Below are 14,618 nucleotides of genomic sequence, written 5' to 3'. Positions count from 1 at the left end.
GTACTTCTTTGTTACATTAAAAAAATTATTATATTTATATAAATATAACTACATAAGAATAAATCGTTTTTTAATTTATAGTTTTGTTTTATTTATATTTTATTAGCTTTATTTTTGTTTTATTTATATTTTATTAGCTTTATTTTATTTCTTATTTTATGAGTTTTTTATTTGTTTTTGATACTTTTGATATATATCAATTTACATTAAAAATAGCACAATATTTGTTAACTTTAAATTATGATGGATTTATATCCTTAAATCTTGAATTTTTCTTTAATAACAATTGTTGTTTAAAATGTCTATCTATTAGGCGGTGTCGAAGATTCGACAAAATGAGTCAATCAATATTAAAAAGTATACCGATGCACTACTTGATAGACCGATATTATATCTGATGACTAATTTTTTCAAAAGAGGATGCTCATTTAACATGCATATCGGCATGCAATATCGGCATTATTCGAATGTAAATAATGTGTTATCTGTTTCTCAGCAAAGTTTTTTTTATTACGCTTTGAATATTGAAAGAAGTTCTCATAGTCACATTTCATTCGCCTCGATATTGATTCTGAATACTTCGATTTGCTGATTTGATAAAGATTCAAGCAAATCAATTAAGTATTTCTTGCAGATAATCTTCCTTACTTTTTGTTCGTTGCATTCTTGATTCAGCTAGTCCAATTTGAAACGTGGATGCAAGCAAGAAGTTATTACAAATTTTTTTCGATTCAATGTTGTTTAAATCTGCTTTTGTTAATTATTATATATTATTGTATATTATTGTATATTATTGTATATTATTGTATTAATTATTGTATTTGTTGATTATTGTATATAATTTATTTATTGTATATTATTTATGTAATATTAAAGCTATCGTTTCAATATTCCAGCAACATTAACAATCAATGTGGAAAAATCAATAAAAATTCGACTTGTGGTTCAATTTATTTAATATTGTTTCAACGTTGTAGCAACATTAATAATCAATGTAGGAGAGCCAATATAAATACAACATTGATCAAACATTCAACACAGAAAGATTGCACAATGATTTCACTAAAACATTGCAATATTGCATGATAGTTGCGAAACAATGCTGAATCATTGCTGCAAGATTCCAACAATATTAAAATGTCTGCTTTTTGTACAATAATATTGCAACGAAACGTACCAGCAATATTGCAATGTTATATGTTTGGATAAATTTTTTACGAAGACTCTAAAATGAAAACTATTTTTTTTTGTACTTATATCTCAGTAACTTCAATTTTTTCACAAATCGCATTTCTGTGCTGTATGAGAACGTTCGTTCCACGTCGAATAGATTTGATAATCAAATATATTGAAAAAATTGACTTATTTTGAATAACGACATAATATAACTGTTATATCTGTTTGAAATATTGTAAATATATAATAATTTTATATATATATATATATATATATATATATGTATATGTGTGTATATATATATATATATACAGGGTGGCATGAATATACGGCCCTACTCGTCTCGAGCAGATGGAGTGGACTAAACTGAGTATAAAAGTCCTTTACCATTTTGTAATGCTGGCAATAATTAACGAGATATTAACGTTTAAAGATAGCCGAATACGCGGGTCCGCTCGACTTACTGTTGTCGAAGATACGACCCACCGAGCGCACGACGCGCGGGCCACAAGGAGCGGGAATGACCTAGCAGGCGTGCCGCGCCCTTTGAGCTTAAATGCTCGCGACGGTAAGCCCCGCTCCTCGCGGCCCACGCTCTCGGTGGACCGTACTTTCGGCAATAATAGGTCGGGAGGACGTGCAAATTCGGCTATTTTTAAACGTTAATATCTCATTAATTATTGCGAACATTACAAAATGGTAGAGGACTTTTCTAATCAGTTTAGTCCACTCTACCTGCTCGGGACGAGTGGGGCCGTATATTCACCCTGTATACAGGGTTGGCCATATTCGACGGAAAGATCTGGCAAACACTGTAACTTTTGACAGAGATGTTAGATCGAGTAACGACGTTTCCCATGATTGAAAAAAAAAACATCTTTCCGTCGAATATGGCCAACCCTGTATACACATATTGAGAGTACAAATTAGTTCGGTCCGTTTTCCAAAAGATGGCTCCGGCTGTTGTGAATGGTTCATAGTGACAGCTGATTTTGGCGTTTTCAGAGAGGTTAGACATCTGCTAATAATATTCAGTTTATATCACTTTGAGTTTCATACCAAAAACCTTGATTTTTATTGTGTTTGAAATATCGAATGTGTTAATCAAGCAGCATTTGCGGGAGGTTCTAATTTTCTACTTTAATTGGAAGAAAAATGCAGCTGAAGCCCATCGAATGCTTGTCGAAGTTTATGACACTGCTCCAACTGATAAATCATGTAGGGAATGGTTTCGACGTTTCAAGGATGAAGATTTCAGCGTTGAAGACAAGCCTCGCTCTGGACAGCCAAAAAAATTTCAAAACAAAGAATTAGAAGCATTACTCGAAGATCAGAATCAAACGCAAGAGGAGTTTGCAGAATCTTTGGGAGTAACTGAACAAGCCGTTTCTGCACGATTGAGAGCCATGGGAATAATTCAAAAACAAGGAAATTGGGTGCCTTATGAACTGAAACCGAGAGACATTGAAAGGCGATTTTTCACTTGCGAATAGCTGATTCAAAGACAACAAAGAAAAGGTTTTTTGCATCGGATTGTGACTGGAGATAAGAAATGGATATTCTACGACAACCTCAAGAAGAAAAAGTACTACGTTAAGCCTGGTTAATCGTTGCCATTGACCTCAACATCAACACCAAAGCTGAATATTCATGGTTCGAAAATCATGCTCTGTATCTGGTGGAACCAAAAGGGTGTTGTTTACTATGAGCTGCTGAAACCTGGCGATTCCATTACGGGCGATCAGTATCGGCTATAATTGATTCGTTTGAGCCGTGCATTGCGAAAAAAACGGCCGGAATACGAGCAAAGACATGATAAAGTTATTTTTCTTCATGACAACGCTCGGCCTCATGTCGCAAAAGTCGTAAAAAAACATTTGGAAACGCTCAAATGGAATGTTTTACCACACTCGCCGTATTCTCTGGACATTGCTCCTTCTGATTACTAGTTGTTTCGAAGGATGCATTTCGAACGATTTGGCAAGTCACTGGTTCACTTCTCCAAAATTGGATCGCCTCCAAAGAGTCATTTTTTCGAGATGGAATTCGAAAATTGCCTGAGATGGGAAAAAGTAGTAATCAGCGATGGACAATACTTTAATTAATCTGTTCATTCATTTTGTTTTGAAATAAATGCATTTTTGAATACAAAAAAACGGACTGAACTAATTTGTAGTCCCATATTGACTGCATACACATATTTGCATATGCATATATGTGCTAATTGTTATTTAATTAAAAAGAAATTGATTCAACAGTAATTCGATGTCGAAATCAATTAACTAACTAATAATCTTTTCGATGTTGAAAGAGGATCATATCAACATCTTCTTTGACTGAGTCCGAGTTATGGCATTTGAAAATTACAATACCGCCGCATAAGCATTAGTAGGGACACTAGGCCTGATTTTCTGAGGGGGACGCGGGGCGCGGAGGGTGTTTTTGGCGCGGGGGAAGACATAGGAGTACTCGTTGGCGCAGGGGAGAGCGCAGCGGGGAAGGTACCCAACGAGCGGCATCGCTGTTTACATAAACATAGGACCGCGGTCGATAGTATACGTAAACATGATACGCGTGATGATATTTCGGTATGCGTTCCGTATTTTTTTCGTCACCCGCCGCGGCCGCCCACCACCGCTCGCCGCCTGCCCCAAAAATGCATCGGTAACAAAGGCTTGTGTATACTTACCTCATATACATATTATCTCTCTTCTTCTTATATTCCGCCACCTTTCTCGCCGCGTTGTCGCTCCCGTCGTATCTTTCTTGTATTCTTTTTCTTATATGCAAAAATATTTTATCATACGTTTTTTATTTAATGGTTTAAATAGAGAGAATGCTTAATCGTCTGTTCCAGTACTGTCGAGTGCGAAAATGCTGCGCGTAATACGAGGGCAAGTCAATAAGTTTTAGAAAAATATAGTAAAACACATTTTTTTTGATCGATTCATTTTTATTTCACATAGTCTCCTTTCAGCTCGATACACTTGATCCAACAATTTTCCAACTTTTTCAAGCCGTCCGACCATTTGTCCAACCCTTCAAAATAAGCCTCCGTTTCGGCGATGAGCTGCTCTCTGGTGGTGAATCTCTTTCCTCCGAATCATTTCTTCAGGTTTGGAAACAGGAAATAGTCGCAGGGGATTAAATCTGGTGAATATGCCATATGATATGCCTCGCGCACATTCGTTGATCAGTCAAAACAATATCGTGAACTTTATCGATGATTTCTGGCGTAGCAGCCTCAATTGAACGAGATGCCTCACATGTGGATGTACGACCATGTTTAAATTCATCACCCAATTGTATACAGTCGCAAACGCTGGTGCAGATGTGCTATGAACATTATCCACCTCGGCTTTGATTTCTTTCGGCGTTCACCCTTTTTTATATAGATGTTTGATCACTGCACGAAACTCGTTTTTTTCCATTTTGCAAAAAATACAAAGATTGTTCGCTTTAATCGTTTACAGAAATGAAACCGCGCGATGAATTCCTCTCAAAATTTGACAGTAATCAGCTGAAAGATGCTACTTGTCAAAAAGTAATGTGACATAACACTGCGAGTGCCTCTGACAGATTTTATAAGAACTTATTGACTTGCCCTCGTATAATAATAAGAAAGTATGAATAATGTCATACACTCAGATATATAGTTTAAATGTGAGTTTACTTTTATATACAATTTTATATGTAATTTTACAATATATAGTTCTTACAATATTTATAAGCAGGAGCATTACTATAATTTAATTCAGTTAATTTAAAATTGAATTTTAAGCGCCTGACGATTAGCAATAAAATATACATTTATTTTTCACACTATTTACAATATTATCAAAAGCATAAACTATTAATTCACTCTATATTCGATACTTTATTATAAATTTTGCACAAAAAATCTACAACATCACATTTATCGATGATATAATTTTCACTAAAAGTATCACAAAATATTTAAATATTTTATTGACGATATGCGTATACTAGCATAACTCAGAGTATACGTTTTCAACACAATGTTTGAGTTTGAACATGAAGAGCACGAATGATGGCATCATATACAGACATGTTTCACGTAATATTAATTTAACCACATTCACATCACGCATTTTTACGATTTCTATCACAAGATCGTGGATAATAATGAAGATGCGATTAATTGCACGAATCGCTCAATATCCGCGCGTCTTTTGATGAAAGCTCGTCACATTGCACGAGGCAAGATTATGTTGTTAGCTTGATTGTCGCCAATGGCAATTTCCACCAAAAGATACAAATCCCACGACGATCCCGACATTCAGATATTTGTAAACTGGAGGAGTCAGTGTAAATATTCTTCCCAATATATGAGGTATATGACGGGATTTATTACAAGAAGATGCTCTGCGAAAGAAAGTCATATAGAGAAAAAAAGAAAACAGATAAACAAACTGTAGAGAAAAGGTAAAAGAAAATTTATAAAATAAAGGCTTACTGCTTATAAAACTCTTCATCTTGAATAGAAACGCAAAACCTTATGGAATCGTACTTGGAAAGAGTTGCAGTAGCGGTCAGTCTGAACTACTGATGCAGCAACATTGCCCGAGCTCTTTTTAAGTTTCGTCTCCTCTATCACATTTCTTCAGGATATGCATATGGAATTGTTCAACCAACACAAGGGAGAGATAAAAAATGCAAGCGCTGATATACGACAGTTTTGTTAGTGTAATAAAAGATTTTTTTAAGCACATTTGACATATTAATACATTTCGCGATGATATTATGAATGTAGCTTTGATACATTGCGACGTTGTCAAATAGTATTCATAATGATACAAAACTTAAAGATCGAGGTACATTCCGACGTTGCCAAATAGTGCGCATAATGATATATGTCCCACCCGTTGTAGTCCTACACTCGCCATAGTATTCGTGCTCTCTCTCTCCTACTCATCGTGGCCCTATACTTATCATAGTATTCGCGCTCTTCCTTCTTCCCATTATATTCTCTCCCACGCTCGCTTTTCTTCTTGCTCACAATTTTATTAAAGAAATATGGTATTTGTTTTACGATTTTTCAATGATCTGACTTAGCAATGATTTTAATTTAGCAACTAATTATAATAATATTTTAATGTAATGTAATACAAATAGCTGAACGTTCCTAATTATCAAACCATTATAACTATTATTAAGTAGCTATCGAAAATTTATTGTACTACGTTGTATTACTGAACAGCCATTATATTAATTAGCCATTAATTAATTCTAAATAACTATAGACAAAAAAGATACTTTTACACTCACGGTAAAAAGAAATAAGAATGTGCAGGTTTCAAAATTACATGACAAGCAGATGTCATAGAAGAGAGCGAAAAAAATATTTTAAGATTGTGGAGGAAACCTAAAAAGATATAGAAATTAGAATTAGAATTATTTATTATTCAATTTTTATTTTAATAAAATTATTTGATTAACTTGTTTGAGGAAGAAGTGTATGTGCCTTCTTATCATATACAATTCTAAATCATTGAATAGAGGTAGGTAAAAAGGAGACTGAAAATAATTTAAAAAATTAAGTAATATATTTAAGTACCATATTATAAATTTGTTTATAAAACATTAATTTATTTCTCTTTAAATGTAACGCAGTGTATACAATTTCATCTGAAGCGCACATTACTAATTCAGATTGAACGATTGAAGTTTTATCATAAACTTCACGCAATTTTTTAATGCAACACATTTATTGTTAATATAATTATAGCGTATAGTAGTCACAAACTTGGCATATATTCTTTCGCAAGCGAATTTATTAAAAAGATATGATATTTATTTTACGACTTTTATGATGCGATTTTACAATAGAAAAATACGAGAACAAATTTAATAATATTTTAATGGTATAAGTCGATCAGCCGGACGCGCTTTCTTATTAAGTATTGTATTAGGTTATTTAAAAAGTATCCGCGGTTTTTTGTTCAATTTTTGAATGAAAAACCGCGGATACTTTTTAAATGACCAAATAATATAATATCATGAAGATATGAAGAAGGAATGTTGAAGAGATTAAGGAGGAATTTTCAAAGAAATATATCTTTTAATATAGATGCATTTATCTAATATTTAATACAGCATGATTTAACTATATAATTTAACAATATAATTTAACTATAAACTACTAGTTCACAAACTAAAATAGAACTTTTATCATAAATTTTGTGCAAAGTATTTGCAGCATCGCGTTTAATAGTAATAACTTTGTCTTAAAAAAGATACAAATTATTTTAATTTTTCACACCATGCGTACATTGACTTAATTTATAATATGCATGCTCGACACATTGCTCGAACTCAAATAAGAAGAGTACGGTTATTGATTTCATACAATTATTTATACAAGTATTTACCATACTATGATAATTTTACGTTTTTCATATCACATACTTTAACAAGTTCTACATTCAGGTCTCGAGTCGGTGGTAATGATGAGGGGACAGTTGACTGCATTAATCCTTCAAAATCTGCACGTCTCTTTTTGAACGCCTCCACGTAACATGAGGCAAAATTATGCGGTTACCTCGATTGTCGTTGATTACAATTTCTACATGGGACGTATGTCCCATGACGATTCCGATGTCCAAAAACTTATATGCTGTCAATGTCAATGCATATCTCCTTATCAAGATATGGGCTTTGTAGCGAGGTTTCAAGGATGTATGAGAAGATGTGTGAGAAAATGAGCTGTAGAAAATAGACAACAAATAAATAGATCTTAGAAAAATACATAACGTATGAAACGTATAATCAAAATTTTATAAAAATTAAATAAATTTACTTATCGCTCGCATGCCTCATCCTGTTGAATTGGAATATAATAGTAGCTTGAGACATTTTCAAAGGTAGGACATACTCTGATACAGTAAAAGCAATCTGCTCTATGTAGTAAGAGTGGTCCACAGAGCGACTGATGTAATAAGAATTATATATCATAAGTATGTGTTTTTTTGAATAGTGATCCCCACCACAAATTTTCAGAAGTTTCGCATTCCACTGAATCCTCAGCAAATGTAGTAAGCCAAATAACTGAATTAGTAACATCGCCGTAAGTCCTACTAATTAGTGCTAACCATTTCACATTTTCCAGCAACATATCCAAATTATCATTGAAAATTATTATTTTCGCATCAAGAGTTATTTCAATTTCGTCTCCATGTGTGTGTGATTTTACTTTAATATAATATCCTAATTACATTTGAGACACTGAAGTAATATGTTCCACAATGTCTATGTGGATGAGCTTCGCTGTATGTTCAATCAGTAACACTATGAATCGTACAATGACAAGAAGGAAGATTTAAATTTACGTAATACTCAATAATGTTTTGTCTCTTTATTGTGATCAATCATAAACTTTCTTTTCTGATATAACGGTAAATGATTAGCTATATCGTGCCTAAATATTTCATACAATTATACATTATAAATTTAGTTCTTTTTTTTTATTCTTTCCATTTTTTTGTTTTATCTCAAAAATTAAATTACTCTATTTACAGGAAATATTAATTTTATTTATAAAAGATTTTTGTTTCTGATTTGATATCCTTATAAATAAACTTTACCAAGATATAACATATGTATGCATATGTATACATGCTATAAATCATATAAAAAATTTTATCATCATACACCTCGTGTATTGGAAAGAATATTTACACTGATTCCTCCAACTTACAAATACCTGAATGTCGAGATCGTCGTGAGACTATCTTTTGGTGGAAATTGCCATTGGCGACAATCAAGCTAACAACATAATCTTGTCTCGTACAATGTGGCGGGCTTTTATCGAAAGATGCGCGGATATTGAGCGGTTCATGTAATCGATAGCACTATCATCATTATCGGTCCAAGATCTTGTGATAGAAATAGTAAAAATGCTTGATGTGAAAATACGGTCAAATTAACACTGCGCGGTACATGTCTGTATATGAAGCCATGCTCTTCATGTCGAACTTGAACATTGCCTTGAGAATGTATACTTTGAGCTATGCCAGTATGCGTATATTGTATGAAAAATTTAAATATTTTGTAACACTTTTAGGTGAAAATTGTATCATCGATAAATGTGATGTTGTTAATTTTTGCGCAAAATTTATAATAAAAAATCAAATATAGAGTCTGAGTTAATAGTTTATGCTTTATAATATAATAAACATAATATTGTAAACAGTATGAGAAGTAAATGTACATTTTATTGTTAATCGGAAGCATGTGCTAAAAATTTGATTTAAAATTATATAAATTAAAATAAATTAAAGTTCCTGCTTATAAATGTTATAAGAACTATTATATATATTGTAAAATTACGTTATATATAAAAGTAAACCATGTATATATATATATATATATATATATATATATATATAAACCATATATATATATATATATATCTGATGTATATATTATTCATTCCTTTCTTATCATCGCAGCGCTATACGAGTATTACGCTCGACGGTACTGCGACAGATGGTCACGATCTCTCTATTAAGCGATCTCTCTATTTAAATCATTAAATAAAAAACATATTGTAAAATATTTTTGTGCGAAGAGAAGATTCTACGGAAGCAACAACTCGGCGGGAAAGATGATGAAACGAAGAGAAGAGAGATGGTAAGTGTATGCAGTAAATCTATGCAAGGCTTTGTTACCGATGCATTTTTGTGAAAGGCGGTGGGCGGTGGCAGGGACGAAAAAGATACGGAACGTTTAGCAGAATGTTATCATGCGTTGTCATGTTTACGTCCTTCGACCGGTGTCCTATGTTATGTAAACAGCGATACTGCCGATCAGGAGCCTTCTACGCGCTGCCTTCTTCCCGTGCCTCACGCCTCCCTCAGAGGACCGCAGTTAGAACCGGCCTCGAGGAAGTAATCACTAGCTGAAATATTGTCCCACAGATTACATTTGATTTCATTTGATTTTATATGATTTCATCTAATTACAAATAATTTTTTTTGTCACATATGAAATCATTTGGTAAAATATACGATTTTATTTAATATTATACAATGATTTTTCATGGTTGCATATGTAATTTTCGGATTATATATACAGATTTCATGTGAATTTTATAATGATTTCAAGGACTCTGTCCCAGGATTACATTAAATGGTTATCCCCTCGTCCAGTCTAGTGTTCCTACGAGGGGTATCCAGAAAATAAGTTCCGTTTGTATTATACGTTTAGTAAGGTCGATGTATGAGCGAGCTGGCAACACAGCATTGAAGAGGGGAAGCTACCGAATAGAATGAGCGGTGTTCGGCGTCAGTAGCTCGTGAAACACGGTCAGGAGAGGTTATCAAAATGGAGTCCTCCACTTCGCGTCCCGCCACCTCCATTCCGATTCCTTCTCGAGTTGTTTTGCGCGGCATCATTCAGTTTCTTTTTGCTCAAGATTTTAAATCGGTTGATATTCACAAACAGCTTGTTTCTGTATATGGAGAGAGTGTGATGAGTGAATCTATGGTGCGGAGATGGGTCCGAGAATTTAAGGCAGGAAGACATTCGCTTGAAGACGAAAGTGGGAGAGGCAGACCCTCCCTTATCACGGATGAGTTGACGACAAAAATTGAAAATGCGATTCGCAATGATCGTCGTTTAACTTTAGATGAACTCCACAACCTTTTTCCAGAGATATCCCGAAGTCTTATCCATGAGATCGTTTCAGAAAAACTCGAATTTCGCAAGGTTTGCGCCCGTTGGGTTCCCAGAGAACTGACTCCTCTACACAAGGCCACACGAGTGACTGCAGGTAAAGAATTTTTGGACCGTTACATCTTTTTACGAAACTGAAGGAGTCCTTGGCCGGAAAACGCTTCCAAAGCGACGAGGAAGTTCAGACAGCTGTAACTAACTGGACTAAAGAACTGGCGGGAAGTTTCTATGCAGAAGGGATTTCGAAGCTTGTTTCCAGATATACAAAATGTATTGAGATTGACGGGAATTATGTAGAAAAAGACTAGAAGTTGTCAAGTATTATCCATGTAAATTTTAGATTTTTTCAATAAAAACTTTATTTGTAAAAAAAAACGGAACTTATTTTCTGGATACCCCTCGTATTTAAACTGTTTGGAACCTAAGACCCCCCCCCTGAGGTCTTCCTTTTTTTCTTAATTTACATCTTATGCTATCAACTTTTACTGATATCAAGAATTTTCACTATCTTGTTGTACAAACCGAGATGGTCTTTTATCAGACACTGTATAAATGTGGATGGGAATGTATCACCCGAATGCGAATCAATCCTTTTCTTGTATTTGTAATCGAGTCTGCTGAAAGAACGTCTTGGGAAATAAATTGGAATAATTTATTTATTTATTTATTGTGCAATGTATACAAAATTGTGGTTACAGAGAAGAAAATTAAAACAAACATATAAAATAAAATACAATACATATGCACAAATGGTGAGGCACCACTCAGCAAACGAGAATGGATTGAAATTAATTGAAATGAATTCAGATTTTCAGAAATATTGATTCACGAATGGTAAAATAAATGCTTTTCAATCCTGAATGCATTTTTATTTATTTAGGAATTGCATGGAGCTATGCATTACAATCTAAAATCTCTATGCCTTTCAATCTAAAAATAATATTAGTTTTTTCTGTGCACAATACACACATTGTGAATACTGTTCAATTCAAAATTTTGTACAGGAAATTTTCAATCTAATTGCATTCAATTGAATCTAATTGAATTCAATTGAATCCAAAGAAAGTATTCGCTATTTAAAATACGCATTCGGATAGAAAAAAATTTCAATCCATTTTAATCCATTCTCGTTTTGCTGAGCAGCAAATCTGCTGCTCTAACGCCTACCAGAAAGAGAATAACAAGAGAATATAATCAATAGATGTTTAAAAGTCAATACTAATAAATAAATACTGAATACAGCCTCAATTACAACGAAAGGCAAGATAATAATAAGTATAATACAATACATAAGATTAAAACATAATGGTAACAGATTAAATCATACAAACAGATTAAAACATACTGTGACTTAAATGCGAGAAAAATAATCGCTAACCGCAATTTAATTTTGTTTTTATTTTTTTATTTATTGAGCAGACGGCAGTGGAGCGAGGTGCAACGGCAGCCGCGGCTGCGGCCGTCGAAGATTCGACCTTTCCGTCCGGAAGTCTGCATAGAGCGCGTAGGTCGGAGATGTTAAGAGAGAGAAAAGCGGAGAGGGAGAGGGAGCGCGAAAAAGAACGGAATAAGGATAAGGAACAGGAGAAACCGAGATCGAGCGGCGAGAAAGTTTGACTAGTGGTCAATAGCGAGGAGGTAAAGAATTTAATCTTACATATTAATCACATAAAAATCAATCTAAATTAACCTATTCCATTATAATTATGTTTTTCTGTTGGCAGGTATGGTTGTGACAAAAATGGTGTCCCGTTAAAAGCAAGAAGACACGAAGAAACCGAAGGAAAAGAGAGAAAAAAGATTTTAAAGACTCAAGTTGTATCCTTTAAAGTAAAGAATAGGAGACTGCCTGTATTTGTATGAAACAGATCAAATTCATAGCGATCAATGTGTGATAGCGATATCTTCTAATTATTAGATGTACGATATATCTCTTGAAATCAAAATCTTTAATGAATCTCAGACATACAAAAAAACATGACAGCGACGGCGAATATTTTGTGTTTTTGTTCGTTTTTATAACGATTGTCGAAAGAGCACAATTCTATCATACATTAATATATTGTTACTTCAAATATGAAAATTTTTCAACGCTTCAATGACACACCGCTGGCAAACTACGAAGAAAATTGTATTTAAAAAACTGGAATGTCATTAACACTGCTCCTGCCGTAACTTTTTTTACTCATATGATATGATATAATTATTCGTGTGAGGTGTTTCTAAAACCTCAACAATTATATATTTCAAAAAATTTTAACAAAGGACTCTTCATTTTGAAAACAATATAAATGGTATATAGAGCATATAAGAATCAAACATAAAGAATTATTTTAAAACATGAAAATTCAAAATATATATAATATAATACTCTAAAATTAATTAAAAATCAAATATACATTACATTTTTCAGTCTCTCGATTCAGCCTTCTTCATTCAAAAGAAAAATTGTATATGTACGAGTGATGTTACCATGATAAAATGCAGTCGAAGAGATAGATGATATTATTTACATAGTAATGATGACCAGAAAAATTTCAGAGAGACAAAAATAGCTCGCAAGCGGTTGGACGACAGGTTGTTAAAAATTTCCCGATGTTCTGGTAAAAAGTCAAATTAGAAATAAAATAAATGAATTGTACAATGATAAAAATTAAGGAAATACGTCACTTTGATAGAAAAAATTCACTGAACTGGCCATATAGTTATGTTTCGCGTATCAAGAAGATGTTCGTCAATTTATATTAAGCGTCAGTGTTGGTTTATAATAAAATAGCGATATCACAGACAATGTAGGAAAGAGTTGGTCATGATATAAAATTAATAGTGTATAAAATTAAAATTATTATATATAAATGTATTTAAAATAAGTACCGAGGTAAAAATATGTGTTACTGTCGACAGACAAACACTGATTGAGGAATAATAATAAATTAAAAATATTCTTGATATTACAATGTCAGATTTTGTTTATTATCAGTATGGCCTTATGGAGGCCATCATCCGTTTGTAGAATTTTTTTTGTTTTTTTTTTATTTAACATCTCTCAAATCAAATGTTTATTATAACATGATTCTTCGTCTAAAATTTCGATGTTATTCCAATCAGAGTTATATTCGTGTTGCAACCTACGTTCAATTGTTATTGATCGAGCAGACGTGTTACAGCGAATATGACTTTTATGTTCAGTGATTCTTGTTTTTAGTTACCTGTCTGTCTATTCCATATATGTTGCATTACAATCATTACAACTAATCTTATAGACTACGTCATTTTTGGAAAGATGAGGTCGAAAGTCTTTACTTTAATATATTTTTGTAATTTATTAAAACTCTAAAAAAGATACTTTGATGTCATCCCTATTAAATTTATTGAATTTTTCTATCAAAGATGGAATAAGAGGGACCGTAAACCACAATGGAATTACTGTTAATTCATTTTTCTCCTCTAAATTATTATGCGATAATGTTTTTTTTTGTCTTTTTAAAGTTTGTAGCGCAGAATCGACTCATAGGATCAAGTTGTGCCCTACAAGCTATAAGCCTTAAAAGATTCAGATTTAACATGTGCAAGTACAGTATTCAAGTATATATTTTCTACCATTTTATGGATCATTTTTAGCTCGTTCTTGCCCATTTCTTAAACTCGCAAGCACTCGTAGTGTATCGCGAAGAAACGATAGCGAGTATATTTGAGGAGATTGTCCATTTTCAGTACAGGTTTTTCCGCTGAATGACAAACGTATA

The 14,618-nt window shown here is 33.1% G+C and overlaps 1 protein-coding gene across 6 annotated transcripts in view; it reads left to right on the top strand.

Annotated features, from left to right (window-relative positions):
• LOC105154229 (putative G protein-coupled receptor CG31760) overlaps positions 1-13,829 on the top strand; it is a 246,683-nt gene extending 232,854 nt beyond the window's left edge. For 4 of the 6 annotated variants that reach the window (XM_087406854.1, XM_087406853.1, XM_087406857.1 and 1 more), the window contains exons 17-18: positions 12,289-12,510; positions 12,597-13,829. In XM_087406854.1, coding sequence (XP_087262980.1) covers positions 12,289-12,489 — 201 coding nt within the window. In that variant the 3' untranslated portion in view covers positions 12,490-12,510; positions 12,597-13,829. Of the gene's footprint in view, positions 1-12,288; positions 12,511-12,596 lie in introns of those variants that run through there. The other 2 variants (XM_087406856.1, XR_015545297.1) reach the window with 2 other exon arrangements.
• The last annotated feature ends 789 nt before the right edge of the window (positions 13,830-14,618 follow it).

Source organism: Acromyrmex echinatior, chromosome 6 (assembly GCF_024713525.1).
Source record: "Acromyrmex echinatior isolate Ae372 chromosome 6, ASM2471352v2, whole genome shotgun sequence".
In the NCBI taxonomy this organism is placed as follows: Eukaryota; Metazoa; Arthropoda; class Insecta; order Hymenoptera; family Formicidae; genus Acromyrmex; species Acromyrmex echinatior.
The sequence above is the reverse complement of the archived record's forward strand: the minus strand, read 5'-3'. Positions and strand labels throughout refer to the sequence as shown.